Source organism: Eublepharis macularius, chromosome 2 (assembly GCF_028583425.1).
Source record: "Eublepharis macularius isolate TG4126 chromosome 2, MPM_Emac_v1.0, whole genome shotgun sequence".
Taxonomy (NCBI): Eukaryota; Metazoa; Chordata; class Lepidosauria; order Squamata; family Eublepharidae; genus Eublepharis; species Eublepharis macularius.
The window spans coordinates 207686204-207714067 of NC_072791.1; the positions used below are offsets into that span (position 1 = coordinate 207686204).

General features: G+C 41.5%; 1 protein-coding gene across 2 annotated transcripts in view; it reads left to right on the forward strand.

The window, feature by feature from the left end:
• The window catches only part of BARD1 (BRCA1 associated RING domain 1), a 28119-nt gene extending 17668 nt beyond the window's left edge, over positions 1-10451 (forward strand). The window contains exons 4-6 of one of the 2 annotated variants that reach the window (XR_008596543.1): positions 1856-1945; positions 8306-9283; positions 10373-10451. Coding sequence is in view for 1 of the 2 variants with exons in the window: in XM_054971876.1 (XP_054827851.1) it covers positions 1856-1945; positions 8306-8595 (380 nt within the window). In the remaining variant the exon portion in view is untranslated. Of the gene's footprint in view, positions 1-1855; positions 1946-8305; positions 9835-10372 lie in introns of those variants that run through there. The other variant, XM_054971876.1, reaches the window with a different exon arrangement.
• Positions 10452-27864: the final 17413 nt, after the last annotated feature.

Consider the following 27864-nt stretch of genomic DNA (forward strand, 5'->3'; position numbering starts at 1 on the left):
GGCGGGTTGTAGGCTTAAGCCTCCACCTCGCTGCCAGCCTGGCCCCGTCAGCAGTGGGTGAAGGCAGCGGCGGGGAGGTGGGCCGCTGACCTGATGCCAGGGAGATGGAGAGAGACTCCCCGCCTCCCTGGCATCAGGTGAAGAGGAGGCAGTGGCAGGGGGCTACTTTAAACTGGCCACCCCACTCACTGACCCGATGTAGGGGAGACAGGGAATTCCCTCCATCCCCCCCCCCCCCCCAAAATCGGGTTAAGAGGAAGCTGCGGGATGGGGACGGGGAAGATTCATTCCGAAGCGAGCCAAGAAGAAATTGCTTATTGCTGACTCTTTTTCACGTTTCGTAAATTACAAAGTGGGAAAACTGCGTACCCCTATTCGTGACCCTGAAATACTGTTTCTGAAATTTCTCAAATCCTTAGTTATGAATATTGATTTAGAACTTATAGTGAGTATGATAACTTGAATTTCAATAGTAGCTTATTGGAAGAGAGTAGATGTGCCATCATTGATGGATTGGTGTAAATGGGTGTGGGCCTTTTCTGTTATGTCTAAACTAACAATTGAAACCAAATTCGGTTGATATATTTGTTGAGAAATGGTCAATGCTCATAATGTATTGGAATGACAGATTTCATGACAATATACAACCATATTTTCTGGGTTACTGTAATGGGCTGTACCATCTAACTTACTAATACTCAAGTGGCCCTGATCTGAGGATATTTAAATGTGGAGATTGGCACCATGAACAGGCAAGACTTAATCTTCCTTCACACCTGAAAAATGCACCATGTTTTCAGAAAAATCTGAAATCTAAAAAAAATACATTGGGGCATTTTAAAAAAACCACAGAGGAGGGCTGTTGTAACGTAGTAGTTAAGAGGTTGGATTGCAAACCAGCATTCTGTTTGTTCAAATCCTTCTACTCCCATGAGCTCTGCAGCGGGGCTCTGGTAAGCTACTTTTTGCAGCCCCAGCTCCCTAGCCGTATTGTGGGGATAACAGCGACACTGACTTTGTTCGCCGCTCTGATGTAAGCACACTGTTGTTAGCGGAGAGGCTGCCGGGTGGGGAGGGGGAAAGGCAGGGACAGAGTTAGACAAAGGCGGATGAGAAGGAGAGAAGGAAACAGGAAAGGGGGAGGAGGCTGTGGGGGCAGGAAAGAGGACGTGGTGACGGGGGGGGGGGGAATGAGATACCTTGCCACAAGTTCTTGAGGATCCCCTGCTTGGCTATTTTTAATTTTTATGATGGGATAGTATTGATTTTTAATTTAAGATGAGGGCTGGACTTGGGTATATGTTACCATACTTGTTGCATCTACCCTTGAAGTTATGCATGTTTAGCATTATTGCTTAAGTTTAAAATTATTTGATGTATTGAATGTTGAGACGGTTAGGTGAATTGTTTTGGTTTTAATGAAATGGGTCCAGTTTTACAAAGGATATGTAGTTTAAAATATTTTTGAAATTTTCTCACTGACTAATGCAGATAAGGTTGTTAGATATTTTTAAACTATGCACCTTCTCTTTTTTCATTGGTTGCCGGAAGACTAACTATAAGGTGATTATTTTGGGCAAAATTAAGGTAATCTAATTGTATTGCATGTTTAAAATGGACTTAGCAGAATTAGTAACTTTTGTTAATTTATTTTAAGAGGAAGGAAGAACTTGGAGAGAGAATGGTCCATTTCAGTGGCAGGGGAAGGAAGCTTAGAAGGAAGGCAGCTGGCAAAACTTAAGAGGCTTCGTAGCATTGGGGAGACAGACCTTCTGAGGTGCAGGGGTGGAGACATTCCTGGGCACCAGGGATGGTGAAGGTATAAGCTCCCTCATGGCCTACCTCTTCTGCACAGTGGCCCCAGGATGCAGCCAGAGGACTTCAGAAGAGACCTCTCCTCCGGGAGCAGAGCTGGAGACTCGGCCTGAGGCGAGCCACAGAGAAGGCAAGTAAAGAGACCCTTGTCTCCCTGACTAGTGCTGGCTTGGAGAGGGGTGGGATCCCTGGGATGGGTGAGGCCCTTAGCCCAGTGAGCTCCACACTGCCTCTGAACAATTGTCTTCATCTCCATTTAGGTCCCTGTCTTTGGAGCTGGAAAGACTTGCCTGAGCTTCCGCTATATAGATGACTCAGTCTTCAAATGCTGAAAGCATGCATTCAGTCCAGTTGTTCAATCTCTCTAACCGTCTGGATTTGTCAATATGACTAAAGCTCCGGCAGGCCTTTCCATCTGGAAACTGCCCTTTCTAGGATTGAAAACAATGCCAGTATATCTCAGCAGCATTGCTGATGAATCTTGTGATGGGAAAGGTTTTTAGGTTAATTAACTGCTTCCACTTTGAATTTAAAGTTGTCTGTGGTGCGGGAGGCGGTAGCAGATCAGAATCCTTTTGCAAAAATGTCCCTTGGTATCCTGGGTTGAACCAACTATGAAGACAGATACAACAATTAAGTGTGGTGAAACTGGTATGGGCATTTGCTGCCCTGAAAAAGGCATTCCTGAATGCACATTCGGATTATTTCCAGAACACTTAAGTATCCCATCTGTATTCACACAAAAGTATGCTATGGTGAAGCAAGGAAGGCGTAATAGTGACTCTCATTTGTCCTGGTTAGGCTAGAGGATGGGTGTTGTTCGTTCACTGTTTTAAAGCATTATACAGATCAGCTGGAAGAAGTTTGAATTACCTGACACATGAATTGTTGGAGTACAATCATATATGTAAAGTGTGTGTGTGAGGAGGGAACAGTAGAATGTAAAACAATTTACAAGAAACAGGCAAACACCATCTGTTAAGAGTACAGCAAAGTTGACTTAGATCAAGCCGGCTGAACTACTGGCTAGTGGAGAGAAGTCTCAGCGGATACTAAGAACTGCAAAATACTTTTAAGGCTATTAGCAAAAGCTATAGCAAAAAGTTCATCTTCACTCCAAATAAAATATGCAAATGATAGTTAATACCAACAGCATTATTTAAGTGTCTCCCTAATTCCTGTGAAGTTTCACATGACTTGAATTTATTTGCAAGGAGATAACATCATAACCATTGGGAGCAGGAAAGAGGATTGTCCCTTCAGTTTTGGGTCTTCTCCCGATTTGAACCAAACTCAGTGCTGCTCTTGCGCCTGGAGCTATATGTGATTGGATCTGCTTGAAATTTTAAATATTTCCTTGTTCTATGGTCTGAATTTATCTCTGCATTGGCCAAGACATGAACCACATCTGTTTGTTGATGAAGATGAGGTTATCTGTCTAGATAAAATGTAAAATCAACATTTTAATTACTGCCTGCCTAGGAGTTACACTAAACCTGGAAGTCTCTTAGGCTGTATTACTATGCCCTGAAGGACACCTAAGTCAGTGACGAATGAAAGGAAATCTATCTTCTTTTGAACAGTCGTTGAAAGAGATGCCCCGTGCAATCTCCACTTCCTGCTTGTTCTCCTCTTTCAGTGGTGCAGCAGCCTGTAGGGGCTTGAACAACAGTTTGTCCAATCACACTTCAGGCCTAACCATGGTTAGCATTAAAAATGTGAAGACCTGGAAAAGAACCATAGAAAATCCGGGGGGGGGGGGGGAGACTAGCTTTGTAAGGGCTCTTTTCATCCCCCCCCCACTGGAAGTCTTGGAGAGTGCTGAAAAACCTATAAAATATTTTTGTTTTGTTTTGGAATAAGTAAAATGCTTGTAAAGACAAGGCTCTACTTGCTCAATACGTGTTTTGTGAAGTCTTTATATAAAAAGAACCAACTGCATTACAGGATAATTCCTGTATTATCCTGTAGTCATGCCGTAACCTGGATAGTCCAGGCAAGCCTGATCTCATCAGATCTCCAGTAACTGGATGGGAGACAACCAAGGGAGACCAGGGTTGCTATGAAGAGGCAGGCAACGTTAAACTACCTCTGTTAATCTTTTGCCTTGAAAACCTCAGCAGGGGACGCCATAAGACAGGAATGACCTGACAGCACTTTCTGTCACCCTACTGTAGGCTTACAACATATTTTCAAGCATATTCATTGTTTAAATGTGACAAATTTTGTCCTCAATTAATATGCGATAATGTGTGGAATGATACACTATTGAATAGTTCTGTGTTTTCAGTGTTACCAAGTTTAGCTTAATATCAGTATCCAAATCTAGCTCAATTTAGGTTATATGAAGCTGTTTTTGTCCAAGTAACACTATTAGTTTTACTACATTTAATGTTTTCTTTATTTTTTTCTGCCTCTCAGTCGGCAAAAATTATGATGCATATGCTTAGGTAGCTTCGAACACATCTGCATGCAGCTGTCTATAGTATTAGATGTATTTGCAGTTTTGCTTGTAGAAAATTTCATATATATGCCAAATAGTATGCTACTGGTAAGTTATAAATTATGAATATGATAGTAAATCTATAGAAGAAGTTTAGACTTCATAAGAAACCAAGTGTTAGATTTCCTCCAAAATTTCTAGGTTTTTAAAAAAGAAACCCAGCTTTTTCTTGATGGCTTCAAAATTTCCGGAAATGTTTTAATCTCTAATTAGCACAAACCATTGGTTGAAAACCAACTTCAGTTGCATCCTTGTTTGCTGGCTGATCACAGATTTGTTGACTGAAACCATAGGTAAACTTTCTTAGCCCAGATTGGCTTGTGTTCTGAATTGAGTCAGTCAGTACCTCTGCAGCCAAGAGGTAGAAAATTCTGTTAACAAGTAAAAAAGTTGAAGTTATTTTCTGAATCTTCTGTGACTGTTCCCAGATGGTCGCAAATTTTTCCAGGTGCTCAGTTGCAAAGACCCAGTTCCTGCCTTCAGGCATTGAAAAAAAAATCAGGGCTATGATTTCTTCTGTGGTTTTTTTTCTCCCCCTCTTCCACCCAGCCATCCCTGAATATCCTCTTCTGCCTCACAAAGTTGAATATTTATATTGAGGTAAATATTTTCGCAATTAATCTTGTCAGAGTGTAAACACAGGAGAAGGCAAGAATAAATATAGTCTGCGCTGGTGTTTGTTTCCGATCTGTTGATAATTAAGCTTTGTATATGCTCTTTAGAGTTTCTGTTTGACGGGAAGGCTAGCTGATGATGGAATGCTTTTTGTCTTTGCAAGCCTTGATTCATGTCTGCCATGTTGCTCCCAAGCAGGCACAGAAGGAGTTGTCCTTTCGTGGGCAAGCTCCTCTCTGCCTTCGGGGTAGCTAAACTACTCCATTCAGTGGGTCTCAATACCTGAAGTATTTTGTTCCTGAAGCAGGTAGTAACTTTCATGAGATTGGCATGAAATCATATATATTACATTTCATTTAGAAACCTGTGCTTTGATTGTCCATGAAGTTTCAATTGTATTTTGGCAATGTGGATTTTTCTCTTTCCCTTTGTTTGATATACATAGGTTTCCCACTCTTCTCGCTACGTAAGAAGGGTTATAAACACTATTAGATTCTAAAAATAGAGAGGGCCAGCATGGTTGTGTGTCAGACTAGGATCTGGGAGATGCAGTTTCAGATCCCTATTCTTACACTCTTAACTGAACCTACCTCACAGGGTTGCTGTGAGGATAAATGGAGGAGACGAGAATTATGTAAGCTACTTTGGGTGCCCATTGGGGAGAGAGGTGAGGGTTAAATAAAGTATGTAAACAGACCAAGGAGAGCTGGCACCTCTGGTCTGGTCAACACCTGGAGTACCATGATATGGTGGAAAGGCCTGTATCATTCCAAATTGTAATGCCCCTGTATAAATAACATAAAATTTCCCCTCAAAGAACATACTAGAAAGCAAGAACAAGACAGCCGTAGGACGGCTTTCCCTTTTGTGGTAGTTCTTTGCTTGCAAGATAATGTTCCCTACGGCAAAACACTAAAAAATTCAACCCTCTACCTTCTGTCTAAAGGAATTGAACCACCAGCCTGCTCTTTAAGACTTGGCAGCTGAGTTTCTGCCCCGCCTGCCTTTACGGCAAGCCCTGGAACAAAGGGCCCATTGCCCAAGGATCATAGCCTGGAGCTGGGAATCCTATCTGCTGGCAGGCAGAAAGAGATCCGGATCAGCCCTGCGCTCAAAAGCCATTTTCCTTCTCCTGTCTGTTAACATAGTATGTTTGCATTGTAAGCTGCTTTGGGTCCCAACAGGGGAGAAAAGCAGCAAATTAAATACTTAAATATAAAAGTACAGTCTCTTCTTATTACTTCAGAATTCTACCACCTCATTTAATTGTAGACTGGGTCTTAGAGAGCCTGCAGTTATTTATACTGCACTAGGGAAGCCTGCAGTCTGCTTCAACCCTCCTAGTAAAAAGGTTTTTTAAAAGACTAAAGATAAGTTTAGCTACTTGATGTTCTAGGAATACAAGCTTGCAAATCAGAACCTGTAATACATAAATGGTAGTCTTCAAGACAAGGTATTTTACTATTTTTTCAACACATTAAAATTTCAGCTATAGTTTTCTTTTGCTTTTATTAAATTACTTCATTTACACCCCACTTTTCTCTCCAAGGACACCCAGAAAGCTTCCACAGCAGAGTGGAGATTCAAACCTGGATCTCCCAGATTCTAAGCCAATACTGTAACCACTACCCCACAGAGGTTGTTTGGTCTTTAGTGTGTTTTGCAGACTCTTGGTCTCCCCTGGAACAACAATGACACTTCGTGCATGCTTTCATTCCAGCAATAGAGATAGCTATAGAATGGTGTCTGAACTGTCAACCATGGCTTGCGATCAAGCCATCAAACAAGAATCTGAAGTGAGGTTTTTTAAAAAGTATTATGCCTTGGCATGAGGCTCCATTTGGCAAAAATATGGAATTGGATCCTGTGGAAAAGCTGTCGGAAAGTGTTGGTGGAGTGGGTGTGTCTCTGCTTTCCTCTTCCCCTAGCAGTCTGCTGTTTCTTTTTAAACTCTTCTTGATGGTTTGGGGGCCTTATTAAACAAAATGCAGCACTGTACTGGGGCAGCACAAACCCTCTGTGTGTGTATGGGGGGTGGGAGGTGGTGGCTTTGCACCTGATCTTCTCTCCTCAGTGTTGCACCTTCTTACTGTGGTATATTTTGATCCCAGAGGACCACAGAGCCCCAGAAAGGATAAGTGGGCTTGGGGGGGGGGGTCCACCCTGCCATCTCTTTCCTCAGGCTTTTCTGGAGGCCCTGTGCCTCTTAAGTGAACACAACATGAAAGCAGACAAGTAGTTAAGTGATAGTTGGTTTGCATGGTGCCTGAGCTTTTCCCTCCCAGGCTCCTCTTTGTTTCTGTAAAGAGGTGTGGCCCTCTTTTCTGGTCCTCCCATTTATGTTTGGGTGCATGAGGTGTTGAGGGATACTTCATACGGTCCCTGGGTGTAGAGGGAGAAATTATGGAATCAAAAGGCCGTGACATGCAAGAAGTCCATGGGGTCTATCTTCAATTTAAAGCTGAAATATGTACAGTAGAACTGTCTCCATCCACATTGGGGGCAGCACATATCTGCCTCTGCTATACTTTTAAGTATATAGTGGAAAAACAGCGATTTCTAAAGTGGTTGCAGAGTTTTTAGTGGGTGTGCTTAAGATTCATACAAGTTTTGTATAAATATATTGACTTCTGAAATTTTATGTAATTTTATAGTGACTTGTTTGCTGTCTTAGATCTTTATATGCCGTTAAAGGTATTCGAATTGAATAGTGGAAAAGAGACCCAGTTCTTTGATATTGCCCCTTTTCCCAGCAGCTTTACAATTTTGTGAGAGAAAATGATTTAAAAATATTTCTGAAGAATTCCTCACAGCAGTGAGGTCTAGAAACATGTAAAGGCTTCATTAAATTCGGAGTGTGCGTTGCAGATGTTTCCATTTCTTTACTGAGGATTTGTTGAAGACTATACTACCTGATGCCACATATGTTAAACTCTGCATAACACATGCCCTCATTTTCCAGATATTCCTAACAGGTGTTTTTTGGGCGAGGGAGGTAATTTGGATTTTGTTAGTTTGGTTTTAATCTATAATGTTTTAATGATCATTTGAGCCAAGAGGAAATTTGGGGTATAAATAATAAATAGCTGCCTGGCCATTTAGCAGTTCATTTAAGGTACTTTTCTGGTTAGGCTTACAGCAGAAGTCTTTACCAAACGTATAAAATTAATTATCTCTGAAGTGGTGAACTTCTGTCTGGAAAATGAGTGTTTATTGTGTGCAGGGAATACTTGGTGTAGAAGGGCATTCTATTATCCAATCTGCAGTAATACAGACTGTACCACCGTTTGAGAACTAGGGTGTAGGTCTACAGCTTACTTATAAATAGCCAGTGTTCTGTGTTAACTGTTGCTCCCCCCCCCCCTTCCCCAGTTTCCTTATTAGGTTCTGGAACTGATGTGTCTTCATCATGGGAGGCGGTTGGTGAGAGAGGAAAGAACAAGCAAATAAAAATGTGGCTCAGTCCTCGCAGCGGGAATATGAGATTTTGCCATTTAAAGAAGAGGCCAGAGAAGTCGGAACAAGCTGTGGCTGACCAAGAGAAGCAGCCTCCTGTTCCGACTACATCTGCTTATGACTTTCCCTCTCCTTCTCAGGAGCCTTTCAGAGAGGCTAAGAAATCCCGACTGAAATGTAATAAAAAGCTAAGGATGCGGACCTAAACATGCCTGAACTAACAAAAGGGACTACAGAGAAATATCATGGGACATGCCGATGGAACCAAGGAAAACATGGAGTTCTTTTGCAGTCATTCTCTCTGTATTGTGTAAGATTTTCTCCATCTAAATCAGTTTCCAGCTCCTCAGCAGCACCAAGAACCTCTGAAGAAAACACTTCCAGAAACACCACCCGTGTCCCAGTCGCTCTATTCAAAAAGACGACTGCAGATTCTTAATTGCAATTAGCAAAACATCTGTCCTGATTCTGGTCATCTTTACATGGTGAAGCTTGTGCCGCAAAAACCCAGGGTGTGTGCGCATGTTTAAGAAACACAATCTTTCCTTGAAATGAAAGTGCCACCTGGGCATTACTGCATACAAATCCCATCTGATATAATTAGTCACTGGAGCAGGGATTTGAGTGCTTCTTTCCCCTTAGAGGGGAACTGCTATTGCTTCAGTTCACTGGGATGAACATTTTCTTCATTAAAATACTGTGTGTGCAAACTGTCCCTTGGATTCTTTCCAAGGGGTTATTTGTAAGGGAAGCTGTTGACCGAGGTGGTTATAAAATACTGACTTCAGCTTACCGTTTTTCTCCTAACGAATATAGCACAGTGGTCAAGTGTGCGAATCAGCAGTGTACTGGTTCGAATCCCACTACTGCCATGAGATCAGTAGGTGACCTTGGGTAAGTCACTTCTCTCAGCTCCAGCTCCCCAGCTGTCTTATGGGGATAATAACACTAACTTGTTCATCGCTCTGGGAAGAGAGGCACTAATCTGTCTAGAAGAGCAGTATATAAGCACAGTTGTTACTATATTCTGGTGTTGGTGTTAATGAGAAATGATCACAGGCACAGTGTTTCAGTGACAAATTAGATGACAAATTAGACATGTAAATAGTAGCAAAACTGGACACTAAGATCTGAGGTCTCTTCCCGTTTCTTTGTGTGTGACTTTGGTCATGTTCCTTGAATGTCAAACTAATAAAAGGCCATTCTGTCTATGTTCATAACTGTCAGGAGAGAAATGCTAACATCAGTCCTGAGTGCTTCTTTGTCGTTTTCTGAGTTTATTTTCATCAGGACTGTTGGGTCCCTCCTGCTGATATGTCCAGTTCAGATGAGCCTCTAAACCACACCTGGGAATGGACCACAGAGTTTCAGGCAAAGGAAGTGGGGAGGAAGCAGGGAACTTTCCTTGGTTTCCAGTTCAGGACTAGCTATAGATCTCCATGACATCCAGATCAGAAACTTCTGGCTAGTACTTGCCTTACAAATAAGAAGCGTGCTTCTGATTTTTATATTGAGGACTAGCCAGATGGCCAGTTCAGTAAACATAAGATCCAAATGAGAGGCAGCCCTGGTTAAAGCTAAAACTGAATAACAGAGGGGACCCCCTGACCGAGGAAAATGATCATCAACTATGGAGCCGCAATAATATACAATATGATTTTTTTTTCAAATTTTATGGAATAATATATTACCCGTGCAATAAAGAATATTAAAGTGCTAATGTGCTCACAATAAATAATTAGCAAGATATTCCACTACACAATTTCTACTCATACCCAATAAATATATAACATCCAATGAATATAATAAAAACATTAATTAATGGCTGCAAATTTCATATAGGAACCTGCTCTGTTTTCCCCCTTTTTTTTTGTAGGTGCGCTGAGATGGAAATGTCTTCATGATCTTATTTCTGAAGGTGTGCCATTATTGCCAAATTTTCATAATTCAAAATAATGAAACAGTCTTTTTGCTTCTTCCCAGGTAAGAATATTGTAAAGTCCTTCGCCACTGAACCAACGTGAAGATGTTTCCATCTCGGTGCACCTATAGTGAAAAGGAAAACAGAGCAGGTTCCTATATGTATGAACTTTGCATCTGTAAATTAATGTGTTTATTGTGTTCATTGGATAAATATTTATGTATTTATTGGTATGAGTAGAAATTTTGTTTAATAGAATTTCATGTTACTTATTTATTGTGAGCCCATTAGCACTTTATTCTTCATTGCTCTGGTAATATTCCATAAAAATTGAAAAAACATCATATTGTATATTATTGTGGCTCCATAGCTGATTATCATTTTCCTCGGTCAGGGGGTTCCCTGTTCAGTTTTAGCTTTAACTGGGGCTGCCTCTCATTTGCATTTTGCATTTGGGTACGAGGCCTTGGCTAATTTTCAGGGAGTATTTGCTTTTTATGAAGAGGACAGGGATAAAATATTATCTGATATTCCCTCCATTTTGAGTAACCAGAATACCACACAGCGAGAGGATTGGAATCTCCTCCAATTCCTCCAGACCAAACACACTAAAATGCAGTTGCATGCCGCCTTCTTGACAGAATATCACAAAAGCAACAAAATTCCACAGGGTCTTAGAATTAACAAACCTCCTGGTATGTTTTGAGAGGATGACCAAGTCAAATCACAATGAGTTGCAATATTAAACAAATGCTCATTTGATTTAATGTTATTACTCATTGAGACTTCAAAACAGGAAGTTGACAAATTAACCATTGAGGTCACAAGAGTGAGTGAAAAATTTAAAGGGACCGTAACAGAGGAAGAATTTGAGAACTGGATTAAAGAACTAGAAAGGAGTGTTAAAGAATTTGAGGGGAAACAGATGTTAAGATCAAGAAATTTCATAGAGACTGCAGGGATTACTGTAGTGGCAAGGTTTATCAATGGTGGGACAATCAAGACTCCAAGCCACACAAACATGTCTCCTAGGTTAGTCCAATTGAACACCTTTCTGAGCTGGAAACCAGAGCCTTCGGACTCGGAAACTTCAGGCAAGGAAGGTACTGCCTCTGGAAGCCTTAGGAGCTGATTAGTGCCCTTTAACACTAAGGGGCCTTTTTTTAGGAAAGACTCCATTCTGTCCCTACCGCAGTGGGAAACGCAAAACCTAGTTTTCAGTCTATCCTCGCATAATATCAATGAAATTGAGAGGAATGTTCTTAATAGAGGACTCAGTTTTGTCCCCACTCCCTTGTATAATGCATTTCACACCAGAATTGATTTACGTTGATAAGATTGATCAAACTTCGGAAATTATTTGGGGATCATAGGGTCAATGAGTATAGTGAAACATCTATTAGAAGTAAGTCCACCTTCATCCCAAATGTCATAGATGTACGAATAGACACCTTTGAGCAAGTAGTAATGAGGGACCTTGAGAAATTGGAGAAGAACCAAGGTAGGGTGTGGCACAACTTATTCAGTAAAGAATGGAGGAGGACGATAGATGCACTAAATAAAGATTCTTCAATAGTAATCAAACTGGCGGACAAAGGTGGGGGAGTAGTAGTTCTCAACTCCACTGATTTTCTTTGAAATCCAGTGTCAGTTGGGAGATAGCACCAGCTATTCTCTGATATCGCATGACCCCTCCCGCCTCATATAGAGAGACTGATCAAAATAGTGTTAGATGAAGTCCTTGCAGGAGTGATAACTTCTGCTACCTATAAAGCATCGATTAATAAGTCACCAGGGTTCCTGGTATTTTATGTAGTTCCAAAAATACACAAGGGGTGGTTTTCCCCCTCCCGGGAGACCTATTGTTTCTGGGTCCAACTCCATTTTGGAACCCCTTGAGAGTTATTTGGACAGATTTTTACAGTCTGCTGTAACTAAAACACCCATGTATATTAGAGACACTATGGCTTTTATGAACCTCGTTGAAGGGATGTACATTCTACCAGATACCATATTATTGACCCTGGATTTTACTTCCCTGTATACATCCATCACGCACGAGGAAGCCTGCAGTGTAGTGGAAGCTATCCTCAACTCTCAGGATAGCTTTCCCAGTTTTGCTGAGTTTACTTGATATTGTGCTTGAAAAGAATTTCAATTCAAGGGGAAATTCTATTGCCAGATTAAAGGAGTTGCTATGGGGTGTGTCACTGCCCCTCGTATAGCCAATTTATTTATGGCACAGTTGGAGCACATGAACATTTTGAATAAAAACTATAGCCCCTTTCATGACAACATAATTCTATTGAAGCAGCATATTTGATGATCTGTTTGTAATCTTTAAAGGGCCTGATGTAGTATTTTGCAGCTTGGATGAATACTGTTAACTCTCAACATTCATTATACCTGGCAAATGCACCACAGTTGCATTAACTTTTTTACAACTAGTAGTTCCTTAGAAACAGTGATGATAAAATCTGTGTTAGACTCTACAAGGAGGGTACTGATCAGAATTCCTATCTGGATTACACCTTGTACCACTCCTATCATTTAAGAAAGACCATTCCTTCTGCCCAGTTTCTGTGATTAAAAAGGAACTCATCTGTATACTCAGGGAGAGTAGTTTGCTGAGCTGTGCTTTTAGGAGTAGAGGATACCCCGAACGTGTCCTTACATTGGCAAGGACCAGGGCAGCGGAGGTAGATAGAAGGACTTTACTCTGCCCCAAGGGAGGATATAGGAAACCCAAGTCAGATGGGTGATGGATTATACGCCCCTAGCAAGCAATTTAGGCAAGACAGTGCCGACATTGGCACTGGTTAGAAGGTGTTGCAGGCTGTGATCATGTACCATCTATTGCATTCAAGCACACATGGAGCCTGTGGGGTATTTTAGTCCATTTTGACTTTAAGAAATCTAATATGGATCAGGGTTGACCTGCTGGACATCACCCTTGTGGGCACTGCAATATATGTCCTCTTGTCTCAGTAGATGAATTCAGGAGATTGGACACAGCTGCCCTAATTCTTTTTTAACACATCAGGTGTTGTGTATGTACATGCCCACTCCTGTATGTGGGCAGTACAGTACTCTCAGTGAGGATTCGAATACAAGACCGCCTCTCACGAATGAGGAGTGGGAATTTTGAAGCCCCATTGGTGCTACATTTTTTTGAGAAACTGGGAGAGAAATCCACTTTACAGTTTTTCATGTGTCCAGGAGGGGTTCCAAGAGTAATGTGCAGAAAGAATTATTACAACGTGAAGCATTTTGGATGTTTAAATTGGGCACCTTGGCACCCAGTGGGTAGAATTGAGTTGGCTTTTTCATGCTATATTTAATACCACAAGGATTTATTGTTCGTTTTGTGCCCTTTCATGCATTATTTCGTTAAGATTCATGTGAGCGGTTACTTGCTTTGGTCTTTAAATTGTAAAGGATACTAATGTGTGGTACAGTAGATGGCCGTTAATAGGTGTCACACCTGTTTAGGCATCGGAAGTCTCCAAGATGTAGTAAATAAAGGTTGCTGTACTCGCTTTTATTACAACTATGATGTATAAGGCTTGTGCTTGTATGTGTTTTTTCTTAGTGGGAAGACTCCAGGATTATTTCTTTGCCCTTGAAAAAGTAATTTAAACTAGCTACTTTGGCTAGCATCTCATTGGGCAGGGCTTCCAGACGTTGGTTCAGTGCCCTAGGACTTTACAATATTCCTACCTGTGAAGAATCAAAAAGACTTTTTCATTATTTTGAATTATAAAATTTGGCAATAATTGCACTTACCTTCAGAAATAAAAATGTGAAGATGTTTCCATCTCTGCGTCCTGCAATAAAAAAAATTATATATATATATGAATTTTGTGCCCAATTATTAATGTGTTTATTGTATTTATTGGATAAATGTTATTTATGTATTTATTGGATATGAGTCAAAATTGTGTAGTGGAATATCTTGCTACTTATTTATTGTGAGCACATTAAAACTATTATTCTTCATTGCACTGGCAATATAATATTCCATAAAATTTGAAAAAAAATGTCATATTATCATAGTTGATGATCATTTTCCTTAGTCAGGAGGTTCCCTCTGTTCGATTTTAGTTCAGTAAACATGGCAACCGTGGTCAGCTGTAAACAGGAGGAAATTGTGATTCCAAGGCTCATTCACAGTTCTCCAAACCATGGTTTGATGGGTTGGGCTGGATCCTCACTAGTGTTTCCATGGGTGCAAGGGTTCCCACATCCCCATACTGTGGCAGCCCAAAATCCCCTCCGAAATCTGGTTCCTGAGGCAAAGGGGACCTCCAGAAAAAGGATTTCAGGGGTGTTACAGGCTGTGGAGGGAGAGAAAATAATTCTCTGTGGGGAAAAAGTACATGCACCCATTGAAACACTAGTCTTGATCTAAAGGAAAGTCTGAATTGCCATTACTGAGAGATTAGATATGTAAAGTCATGGCACGGCAACCCTCGATGGGGAAGAGGAATAAGAGAAGAGGCTTCAGAGGTAAACTGCCCTGGATTTATGGCTGTCCACTCCCACTGTCTCTCTTTGGTCCCTGCTTTTATTTTGTTTCAACTGCAGCTGCCCACAGTCAGTGAAGAGAGAGAACATAAAGTCTGATTAATAATAATGATGATATCTGTGCTTATATACCGCTCTTCTAGACAGATTAGTGCCTCACCCAGAGTGCTGAACAAGAGCCAAGCTACAAGTGACGCCTGACACAGGTTGGACACTTGTCAGCTTCCCTCAAGTTTTGATGGGAAATGTAGGCGTCCTGGTTTTACAGCTTGGCTCTCCATTACAGCTGCAAGACCAGGATGCCTACATTTCCCGCCAAAACTTGAGGGAAGCTGACAAGTGTCCAACCTGTGTAAGGCGTCACTTGTAGCTTGGCTTCAAGTTAGTGTTGTTATTATCTCAACAAAACAGCTGGGGAGCTGAGGCTGGGAGGAGTGGCTTACCCAAGGCCACCTACTGTGCTCATGGCAAGAGTGGGATTCGAACCAATAGAGTGCTCATTTGCAGCTGAACCACTTAACCACTGCTACAGCAGCTGGTTGGTAACATGTAAGCTTTATGTTCTCTAAAGAGTTCTCATTTGGGACCCTACTAGAACAATGTACTTAATGGTGAGGTAAGTATAAACCCCTTTTCACAGCTACTTTGATTGAATGACAAGGCACAGATAATGATTTATTTACAGAAAATAAAGTATGTAACAAGGTAAAGGTTTTGTGTGAAAAATGTACAGCTGGCTCACAACTTCACTCCCAAGAGGTTATATATTTTCCTAATGGGAGTTAAGATGTTGAAATTGAACTTCAGTTAAAATACACAAACACTGATTTCCCGTTCTCCAGACAGGATATCTCAGAGGTGTAGGTTTGCTTGTTTATCTCTGTCTCAGCTTAGGAAGAAACTGCCTGGGTGGAGTTGGTACTTCTTGCTTTTATTAGGGTGCTAATTTACCACCTAAAAATAAGCTTTCTTCCCTAAGCCTACCTAAAAGCCAACTAAAAAATCCTGTCTAAGTTAGCACTGTCATCCAGAGCCGTGATATCTATCCCCTGATGGAAAAAGTTTCTCTTCCCCCTTCTTAACTAAGGCTGGCTCACACCCTTCCACCCAATGTTCCAGGGCTGCGATCACTTAGATTTTCATGAGGCCAAGATCAAAAAGATTAGTTCACAGTACCCATTTGAGTCCACATGATACCTAAGGTGTTGGGTGTAACTGAAAACTATAAATGTGTAATGGTTTCCGTTTGGAACAACCGTTAAGGATGTTCGGATCACTTTCCACATCAATTTTACAATAAGAATTGTGGGAAAGACAGCTCCTAGAGACTGAGAATCTAACAAAAGTGAAGCTGTATTGTCGAAGGCTTTCACGGCCGGAGAACGATGGTTGTTGTGGGTTTTCCGGGCTGTATTGCCGTGGTCTTGGCATTGTAGTTCCTGACGTTTCGCCAGCAGCTGTGGCTGGCATCTTCAGAGGTGTAGCACCAAAAGCTTTTGGTGCTACACCTCTGAAGATGCCAGCCACAGCTGCTGGCGAAACGTCAGGAACTACAATGCCAAGACCACGGCAATACAGCCCGGAAAACCCACAACAACCAAAAGTGAAGCTTGTCCTCAAGGAGTAATGTTGGAATGAGTACCACCCCCACCCCCCCACCCCTGATATATAATGTTAAATTCTCCATCTAGAGCAGCGTTGGTGAAAAACTCAGTGTGATTCTGATGGAACATGTTATAGGGACTGTTGGAAATACTATGGGCTGGTGATAGAAGCAAAGGAATAATACTTCCCTATTACCATTGAAAAAAATACTTTGTTCCAGGGCTTTTTTTGAGGGGGAACGCTCCGGCACGCTGTTCCGGCCGCTCTAGAATCTGCCCATGTGATTCCTTCCTCCTTCGGCCCTGCGGGCTTTCCAGAGGAGGCTTAGTTGCTTTGAGTTCATTCTGCTTTTTTTTCATTCATGAGAGAGAGAGAGTGCAAGCAGAGCTGCTGGGGCTGGCTCTCCAGAGGAGGTTTAGTTGCTTTGAGTTCATTCTGTTTTTTCATTTGTGAGTCAGAGAGAATTTTTTTATTTCTGTGCTGGCAGAGGGAATCTGTTAGAATTTAGATTTATGAGACGGGTTTTGGATTTTTAGAGGCCCCCTTCTTGCATATTTTAAAATATGGTTCCAAAGAAATTAAATGTTTGGGAAAGGGAATGGAAGATTTCACTTTTTGTAAAGGATACAGAAAGGAAAAAAAAACCTTTCTCATAATAGTGTAATTTTCCAAGCTTACTAACATTTATTTAATTGTAATGCATTGTGCTGGGTTCTGGGAAGTGGCGTCACTTCCGGGAACGGCGGCACTGCCAGGAGTGACATCACGCATTTCCAAGAGCGCACGCATGCGGATCTGTGATAATAGAGTTCCACTGCCTCTTTTCCCAGAAAAAAAGCCCTGCTTTGTTCCATCTTCATTAAGCCAAATGTTGGCTCCCTGCTTTGATCTGGTCATTCGGCCTATGTGAATCCCTGCCATGGTATCCTTGAGGCTAGACTGCTATAATACACTGTACATAGGTCTGGCTGGTGCTTAGTGCCATAGCTTGTGGGGAACTAGGGACAGTATGCACAGAACGCACCTATTTTGCATTCACTCCAGTAATTATTGATTCGTTTCCTGGGTTCACTGCAAGGCCCTTGACCCACTTATCTGCCGTTTTGCCTCTTGATATACAGCAATGAGAGCACATCATGTAAGGTCAACAGCTGCATGTACCTGAACATTCTCTGTTGTAGCTCCCACTTGGTGGAATGGCCTGCCTGAGGAGGTCAGGAAGAGTCCCACATTTCTACCATTTTGCAAAATACATAAAACTGAACTGTTCAGGAGGGCATTCTTAAAGAGAATAGTGATGTGGGGAAACAGTTGTTTTGACGAGCTGCTGCCACATCTTCAGTCTTAAAAATGATGGGAGGAATTCTTTCACATTGAAAGGTTCCTCTACTAAACTTGCATTGTCATACCCTCAACAGTCTTATCAGTTTCCAACATGAGATGCCAAATTCTCAAGAGTGCCCTTTGAGCCTATGAAGAAGCATCTCAGAAGTTACTAAACCTCCTTTTAGTTGCTGCACCTTCAACCAGAAGGCTGTTGCAATTGGGTGGCTTTGGGGTTATAAAAGAACGCTCCCCTGTTTTCCAGATACTATTTAGGATGGATTCAGCATTTGCCCTTAAATTGAGCTCCCTGGTTCCGGAAGTGCAGAAGCTACTATTGTCCCCTTTTTCTCCCAAGCCAAAACGTCCCAGGGGGATGGGTACACATGAGATGTTAGGAGAGCTCCAAAAGAATTCCAACAGAAAGAGAATCTTTAGGAAGGTAGATTTCTTCCCCCCCCCCCCGCCTTTTTTAATTTTTTTCTATTGAAACTGTATAACACAAAAAAATTACAAAGCACACAAGAAGTCAATGCTAATAACAGCTAACAATGAAACAAAATACAGCTTATTAGATTGCAAGAAGTCACAACTGGTTAATTACAGCTATCGGGGAAAGTATTCTTATTATATCCAACATGGATAAAGTTAACGTAGTAATACAATATATGATGAAAACATGAAGAAAACTTACACATTTACATGCATGTGAAAGAATTTTAGGCCAGGTAAGGAACTGTTACTTTCAAGGTATTCAAAAAATGGAAACCATTTCTCTATAAAGGTAGAGTTCTAGTTTGTCTCTCGCAAGTGTTTCTCAAAGGGCATGAAGGGTCTCCAAGATTGTATCCAACTGGTTTACAGGGTTTCGGGTCCAACTCCAGCAGCACAGATAGTGGTTTGCTGCTGCTCTGCATCCCGGTGATCTGGTGGGCGAAATGTATAGGTCGCTACCTGGTCTGTATCGTCCTTCATCAAAAGGGTGGGGGAAAGACCATTCCAAGCGCATGGGATTTCAGGTGGTTTCCTGCTGTGTTTTTGCCTGGGGTCAGCAGCAACGATGAGGTTCTGTTCAGGACTTCTGCAAGAACCTGATGAATACAGTAGGGGTCACTGGGGGAGGTGAGGAGGGGGGGGATAAGCTGAGAATTTCCTGCACTGTGCAAAGGGTTGGATTAGATGGCCCTTGGGGTACCTTCCAGCTCTGTTTCTATGAATAGACCCATCATGAACTTTTTTCACATACTGTGGGATTGGCGTGGGGAGGGAGGATTGTTAGCCCCCCTGGCAACCAGCAGGACGGTAGGGACAGTGTACACTCCCCCCCCCCACAGACTTCTTCACACTTGTCAATGCATGTGCACTCTGACACCTCACATGATACTGCTTACAGTGTGACCAGAAGCAATGTCATTGCATGGGGTGTGGGAGCATGCGGCTCTTTGCCCAGGCTGCCTGCCAATGGTGGATGATCCCTGGGTGACCTGCCTCGTCCCAGCAAACGATGGGCAGAGAGGCAAATTGCCAGGACTTTGCCCACCACTGGAAGGCACCTAGCGATGCCTGGATTAGTCTGTCATCCATTGGGTATAGCTAAATACATTTTGATCTCTACCTGAGTTTTCTGTTAAAATAGAGGAGATGATTTTTGAAGTAATAGTGCATGGGCAGAACTCAATTTGGACCCAACTGAAAACAATATTTTCTTTTCCCGTAGTTTCCCCATTAAAGCTTTCCAAATTTCTTATGCGGATAATGGTCGTCAATTTATCAATGTAATGGAAATCGTCTTGGTAGCAAAATGGAGGGCAGATGAGAATTACACTTAATTCTTCTGGGATTTCATTAATTATTGGATAAATCGATATTACTTTCATTAGCTTGTAAGACTTAATACGCCAAACTTAATGAAAGTTAAATGAGTTGTATGTTGCAGACTCTTAAAAGAGGGGATTAAAACATTAAACATTTAAAATTAAGTGTATCGTCGTGTTTCAGATCAATCTGCATTGGAATTGCAGGAAGGTCTTTCCCATTTTACTACTTCGGCACTCATAATAGATACCCTAAAAGCTCAATGCCTCAGAAAAAGGATTCTAAACTTAGCTATGATTGTTTCAATTTATTAATGCAATTCAGTTGCAAAACTCATCTGTTTGCCTAATAAACAGCTACCCATGTTGTTTTTCGTTGCCCACCATATTCATTAAAAGTGAAATAAAAGTAGTTATATATAAATAACAACCTTTGTCACTTCCTTTATAAAGAAAAGCGTCTAAGATGGTGGGGTTGGCCCTCTGTTACAATCTTCATCAGTGTTAAGTATCCCAAGTTTTTTTCCATGATTGCTTTAATACCGGCTTTGTGATCAGAAGTATTTGGGTTGTCTTTTGATGAGTAAAATTTTTTTAGGGCAGTTAGTCAGAACCTGGGATCTTCTTTTGTGAATACTCATGTTCAGGCAACTTCTATTTTGCAATGCGACGTAACATTTTTGTAAGCTACATCTAGCTGGTCTGTCTCTTTGGATCAGACAGTTTGGGAAAACTGTCCAGAATAGGTGGGGCTGCTAAAAGGGCAGAACTAGGGGGACAAAATTCTGGGGCACTTGGGGCCCAGGGAACTAGGGAAGTCAGCTTCCATTTGAGCTGAGTTTGGGTGCTGTCAAAGGCAGGAGTCTGTGGGTGTCCTTGGCTGCTCTGACAATAGCCACTGAGAGGCCTCCCCTGATAATGTTTTAAGTTTGTGTGAGGCAGACAAGTGATGCAAATGCCGAGCAGGATCTACACTATTGTACAGTACACGGTGCTGCAACCTGGAAGCGAATCAGAAGCCTATATAAGTCTTTCTGAGCTGGCAAAATATTTTATGCTTACTGCCGGCAGAAGATGCCTATTACAGGTTACGTGACACGGGAATTTTTGTTGTTTCCATTTCTGTGTTTGGTTCTAGACACTGAGATAAGACTTTTCTATCTACATCGCAAACACTTCCATGTTGAGCGCCTTTTAAATGTACTTCGAATTTTAATTTCAATCAGCATGTCCCTGTTACTGTTTTAAAAAATTAGAGAATATGAATCTGAAATGCGTATATCCAGGCCACAATCCAAACAGCATGCTGCGTCAGAAATGGCTTTTGAAACTTTCTAATCAAAAAGAAAGAAATTTTGTCCCAAACGCTGTGAAGCAGAAGAGTTAGCCTGTGACCCTTCTGTGCAAAGCTTAAGTACATGTAACATAAATAAAGTATCACAATACTTATCACTGTGTATGCACTTGTTGTAAGTAGTGATAACATTGGCTTCCTAGTTTGCTACAGTAATTTCCCACCTATAGTGGGCGAGAAATGGCTCATCTCAGTTAAGCCTTAAACTTGCATAGAACAGTCACAGACCATGTTCCATGCATTTCATGGCATTTTTATCCCATTTCCCACGTAAACTATATTTTATTTATTTGCTTTATAGTCTGCCTCTTTTGCTGAGAGTTGGGGGTGATCGCAGAATAGCGAAACAATGCACTCAGACAGCATAAATCCAATAAACAGGGCAAGGATTACAAAATTTGAAAACTAAGTATAGGACAGCTTAAGAGATGACATACCATAAATGATGCAGAAAATTATTATTTATTTCATTAGATTTCTATTCCACCCTCCCCACAAGTGGGCTCAGGGCAGATTACATCGTTTAAAACAGTCACAGCAAAAAATACAATAATCCATAAAATTCATAAAACATTTAAAAATCTTAGTTAATTAACATAATAGAAAAGTATTAAGATGACAGCAACCACGATATAGCTATTTGCTTAGCTTCACTTGGATAAAAAAACCCCGTAGGCAATACTGGTGTACAGGGCTTTTTTTCAGCTGGAACGTGGTGGAACAGAGTTCTGGCACCTGTTGAAAATGGTCACATGGCCGGTGGCCCCGCCCCCTGATCTCCAGACAGAGGGGAGTTTAGATTGCCCTCCACGCTGCTGTCTGGAGATAGGGGGCGGGGCCACCGGCCATGTGACCATTTTTGCTGAGGGTGATTTGAACTTTAAAAAACTCCCCCCTTGTTCCAGCTGATCCATAGTGTGGTCCTGAGTTCCACCACTGAGTTCCACCACCTCTTTTCCGAGAAAAAACGCCCTGCTGGTGTAATTTCCGGGTGCAATTAAACTGTTAAAACAGGGTGGTGGTTAAACATCTAATGGGGAGGGATTAAATTACTCATCCACTCCCTCCCCCTACAGGGCCAGCGGAGGCCTAGCCCAGCGGAGGCCATATGCCTGGCGGAACATCTCTGTCTTACAGGCCCGGCAGAAGGACAACAAATCCTGCCGGGAATTACAAATGTAAAAGACTATACAGCAAGAGTGAGATGGTGCATACTTAAAACAGTACAATCAATCCTGTACCTTTATAAAAGCAAGCATTTTTCTAGTATACTGTAGGTGCCGAGAGGAGGGCAAGCAGGCTGTGGACATTTTTTAGCTCACTTTGTATGCATGTATTTTTCAGCTCACTCTTCTCATTCGGATTCAAATTGGATTATACAGTGTAAAACTATGCTATCAAATTGCATGAGACCTTTAATAGCAATGCAACAGGACTAGGATTATGATGAAATTAGTAACAATGCAAAAAAGTATCAGGCATGATGCATCAAACAAAGAAGAACATGGAATTACAGAAGAAGAAAACAATGCAGTAAGAAAAGAATAGCATATACAATAAACAGGCCATAAACAGTGAATATGTCTGGATTCCTTTTATAATAATACCTTCCTGATCTTTCTAGTTATATTATATCCCTATTCCCTTTATAAAAATGTCCTCCAGAACAATTCTGTTTTACAAAGTTTCTGGAATGACAGAAATGTGAGAGCCTTCCTGACCTCCTCCCCACAACAGTATAAATCTCAGGCTCTGAACTGAATCGAACCCCATCAAATGAAGCACAATGTCCTTCATTTATTTATTTAAATAAATGTATTATTTATTCATTTATGCCCCTCCTTTCTCCCAAAGGGTTTTCTTTGTTCGCCTCCATTTTATTTTCACAACAACCCTGTGATGTAGGTTAGCCTGAGAGTGTTTGGCTGCCCCAAGTTCACGTTATGAGCTTCCATAGCAAACTGGGGATTTGACCCTGAGTCTCTCAGATCCTAGTCTGACACTCTAACTACTACACTGCTGGCTCTTCATGACTAGCCTTCCCCAGCTAGTATTACCTCTGTCTTGTTCAGCTTGGTTACTTTTAGTCATGTAACCACACAGTAAGGCAGGTGGCTCAAGACCTCTATTGCATCATCAGGTAATTTGGACACAGAAATGATGATGATTCAAAACAGCAAATTCTGTGTATGTTTTTGGCTCACCCCTATGCACACCCCTAATATTTATTACATATTTATTACATATTGATGTGACAGAATGCACTTTAAAGAATTTTTCTAAGTGCAGCAGCACTCAGAGAACTGGAAGAAAGGAGTTAACAATTGCCTGGAATTAGAGCTTGATTAACTTGCTCCTCCTTTCTCTCTGATTGGCTAGTCAGAACCAGCCTTTGGGATGACAGTTGGTTGCTGACAGGATTTTGGAAAAGAGTTTGTGAGGGAGTCTTGAGGGAAGGTCAGAAAGGTTTCCCTCTGGAGTGAAGGAAAAGAAATATTTTGCCCTAACTGTAACATCATTATCTTGAGGGAGAATTCTAGTTAAGAATTCGAAGTATAAAAGCCAGTACAAACTGAGACCTGTTTACACAGCCACAATAGAATTGGGGGGGGGGTGTTTTTGGCAAGAGCGAGTGGGTAGTAAGTGGAGACTCCCATTCAAGTCAAATGAAGAAGGATTAATTCTTCTTAGTCTAAAGGGGGTTTGCCTCTAGGGAGGACCCTGGGTCTGTTGGAAGGGAAAACAATCTTGAACTAACATCTGGGAACCTACATTGTAAACGGGAACTCTGAAGAAACGTTGCTGTAACCAAAGTATTAAACAAAACATTGCTCACTGTTAAGGGTTAAGGATATAGAAACTAAGCTTCTAGAAAACTATTTTGCCAGTGACTTAAAGAGTATTCTGTTCTACCAACAAATTGTACCTCAGCGCTTTCATTCCCTGACTGCTCTTATTCCATCCCTGCCTGTTCAATAAAGTTGTTTCTTTTAAATGTTAGACAGTCTCTGGTTCAATTTCAAACACAGAGGAAGAGGGCTCCTGCTTTTCCTCCACTAAGTTTCTGGGCTGGGCTAAAAAGCCAAATTTGTAACTGCTTATCAGGGTGAGACACAAAAGAACTTTAAAACTACAAACAGCTGAAGCAGGCAAGCTTGGATTTTGGTGGGAAAATATGCCTCAGAGTGGGAGAGAAAAGGGGGGGAGGTTCCGTCATAATGTGTAAATCATATTCAACTGTGATGTACATTTTCAAATTTGGAGCATAACTTATTATCTATACATGCCCAAACAGAGAGTGTGTCATCCATTTAGCTACTTCCATGTACCGAAGGCCACTTCCAGTGTGTTTCAGACAGCTGCCCTCCCTGCCATAAGTTGTGGCAAGCTAATGTGGAAATCAAGGGGACTTCCAGAAACAACATTTGATGTGAAATGGCGGGGTGGGTGTTGCTGGTCAAAGAGGAAAACTAGAGTGTGTGGCTGAGGCTTCAGATCCCAACCATTATATATAACAGGGTCGGATCTCGCACCCCATGATATGAGTTTCAAGCAATTACATTTCATCTGGCACATATTAAATGATTTCCTCCTCTGATTAAAATCTCATTCACAAGAAAACGTATTTTTGGACTGTGGTTGAAGAGCACAAATATGCAAATTTGTTTTTGAAGAACGCTCAGAAGGGTCTGTTCTGAAAGCAAGCTCTGAAAATCTCCACGATTTAGTAGTTACTTTCCAATCTTTTCTCTGACTTGCAGTGCTACAAATGGAAAATATTATATGGACCAGTGGACCTATTAATTGCCCTGTTGGCCTAGTTAATTTTTAAAAAGTTAATCTCCTGCCTATAGGTAATTCATATTTTATAGCTATTTTTCAGGGGTCTGCTCTCTTAAATTTCCTGTCTGTCTTGCTTCACAGCCAGTCAAGTGACGTGAAAAATTAGCTCTCCCTGCATTTGCAATTTCAGTTGTTCATAAAAGATTTCAGTCCAATGGACTGTCTTGCCCATTTTTCCCCATGCACAATAAGTTTAATGTTAGGAGAAGCTGCCTTGATCCTTTACATCTTCTTGAAGAATAATGAGTTCCATCGAATGTGGATACAGTATAGACTGGCTATTGGGAACAGTTTTTTATGGCCATATAGTGCATTTAGAAACACATCTGAGAAATGAATCTCTTCTTGGCAGAGGCATTTCACTTCCAAATGCCACATTCATGGGAGAATAATCAGCAGTTCTTATTCATTCAGTCCTCACAATAATTCTGTGGTTAAGGTTATGGTTGCTTCAGGTGATTTTCAGCAGCATTGGATACTAGGAACAGCATTTAAATTGCTATAGATCCTGATTTTCACTTTAAAGAATTAATAAACAAACTTGCTGTCACAGCCATGGACTTTGGCCTGCTTCATATACTGAGCAGGTGCTATGGTCACCCCTGGCTACTACTGCTCAATGTGGCAATCTGGTTTTGTGAAATGGTTTGGGCTTGCTTTAAGCAGGACAGTAAATCCCAGAAAAATTGGGTAAAGAAATGGAGGCTTAGTTCATATCTTACATGTTTTCCTTTTGGATGGTAAACTCATCAACTGAATGTGTGTTCTGAGATCTTTGCCTGCAAATCATAGTGCTTAAAAGGGGGCTTCTGGAGTTTAATAAGATTAACACCCTGCTGCAGGAAACTGCTTATTTAGTACTTGGCTAGCCCCTCCCTGGAAACAAGCTGGCATTATGTGTTTGTGCTCAATATTCAGTTGTGGACAGCAATTGCCTTTTGAGATATTGTTCGGTTGAGTTGTCAAACATAAAAATACAAGGCTTTTAAACATTTGTTCAGATTTTAATTTCCTAATGTTTCGTTGTCATACTAACTTGGTTTAAATATATTGATACAAAGATACCTTTTAGGAAATGGCAAACCTATAATTCAATCCAGCCTTGTACCATCCTTTAGCATTCCCTGTTCCTCTAGCCCAGGGCTTTTTTTCAGCAGGAACACAGTAGAACGAAGTTCCAGCACCTCTTGAAAATGGTCACATGGCCGGTGGCCCCGCCCCCTGATCTCCAGACAGAGGGGAGTTTAGATTGCCCTCCGCACCATGGTGCGGAGGGCAATCTAAACTCCCCTCTGTCTGGAGATCAGGGGGCGGGGCCACCGGCCATGTGACCATTTTCGCCGAGCGCAATTTAAACTTTAAAAAACTCCCCCCTTGTTCCAGCTGACCCTAAGTGACGTCATTGTGCAGTCTTGAATTCCACCACTGAGTTCCCAGAAAAAAAGCCCTGCTCTAGCCCTTTTAAACTCTCCACTGAAAATTACTGACAGAGAGGGAGACCATTGAGGAGCCAACTTGGAAACATAACTGTCCCATAATTTTACTAAAGCTGAGAGAATTAAATTTTTATCAAGCCCAGTGCTGATCTGTAAAAAATGGAACGTTAGTGAGCCTCACAGTTTAATGGGCTGTCTCCCACAGTTGCCAGTGCCAGATGTTTCACAGGAATTTTGTTGTACATTTCCTGTAGTTTATTTTGCTATGCTAAACTATTTCCTCATGTAATTGCACCAAATGATCCTTAATTGTTAGCCTGACAAGTGGTAAAAATATTACCAGAATAACACTTTCCTTTTTTGCATCTGAAGCAACAGCAGCAAAAAATTATTCTCTCTAAAGAGTCCGCAAGGAAGAGGTTTCGGTCCGTAAAAATGCCCACCTGCGTCTCCCATTCACTCCCTTTCACCTGCACCTTTGGACTATTATTATCATTCCTTTGATTGTTTTTCTTTTAAATTGTTTATTTTTCAATGTTTTACATTGCTGTAAACTGCTTCGGGCCTTGTTTGAGGGAGAGGCAATATTAAAATCTAATAATAATAATAATAATAATAATAATAATAATAATTTATAGCCCACTTTTCTCACAGTGATCCAAGACGGATTACACAGTGCAAGTGGACTAGATAGCGCTGGTCCGGGAATGTGTGTTTGTCCTGACACACAATGTTGGACGTGCCATATGGGAGGAAACCTTGTACATGTATCTGTACATGTATCTGGCCCACAGTGGGTGCAGGTAAGGTGTCTTGGGAACAAAGATACTGAGAGTACTCTTTCTGCTATCATCTCTATCTGTAAGCTGGCAAAAGGGGTTGGCTTCCCACGGCCTCCTGACCCCATGCCCTTTGTTTCTCCAACCATTGACGTTGTTAAGCCAATGGTTTCCCACATAAGCTGATACGTGCTTTATTTCATGTTTATCATATCATGGCCATTTCTTTAAATTGATCCTGAAATTAAATGCTAGTTCTGGTGTGAGATAATGAAATGCAAATCTGCCTAAACAGGCATAAGTGGTATAAAGCTCCCAGGAGTTTAAGCATTTCTCCTCTCAACGGAAGTGTTTGTAAAATACCAGTTCCCAAGTTACTGATGCCACTAAAGGTTGTCAGCACTGTGGAATTATGGGAACTAGCGGTGTGCGATTCGGGTTTTGGATTCGGGTAAAATACCCAAATCGGACCCAATTCACAATGATTCAGGATTTCTGAATCAGGCCAGCATGCTGGGCTCCATTCAGAAACCCCGAATCAAAGCTTCCTGAAGCGATTTGTATCACTTCGGGAAGCTTCGGGTCAAGGGATTTAAATGCCCCTTTACGTGCCCCTGCGAAGCCCCTCACATGCTCTCCCTCACTTCAGTACGCTCCAAATCTTTACAGAGCACACTGAAGTGACCTAAATTCCAGAATCCTGAAGCGGCTTGCCACTTTGGGATTCTGGTAATTCCAGATTTTTTTCCTGAATTTTTTGGTGGTGCACACCCCTAACGGGAACCAAATTCTTGATGAAATCATACTCATACTAACAAGAAAAGTGACGTGCAGCACTTAGCAGCAGACCTAGAACCTTGGTCCTGCTGCCAT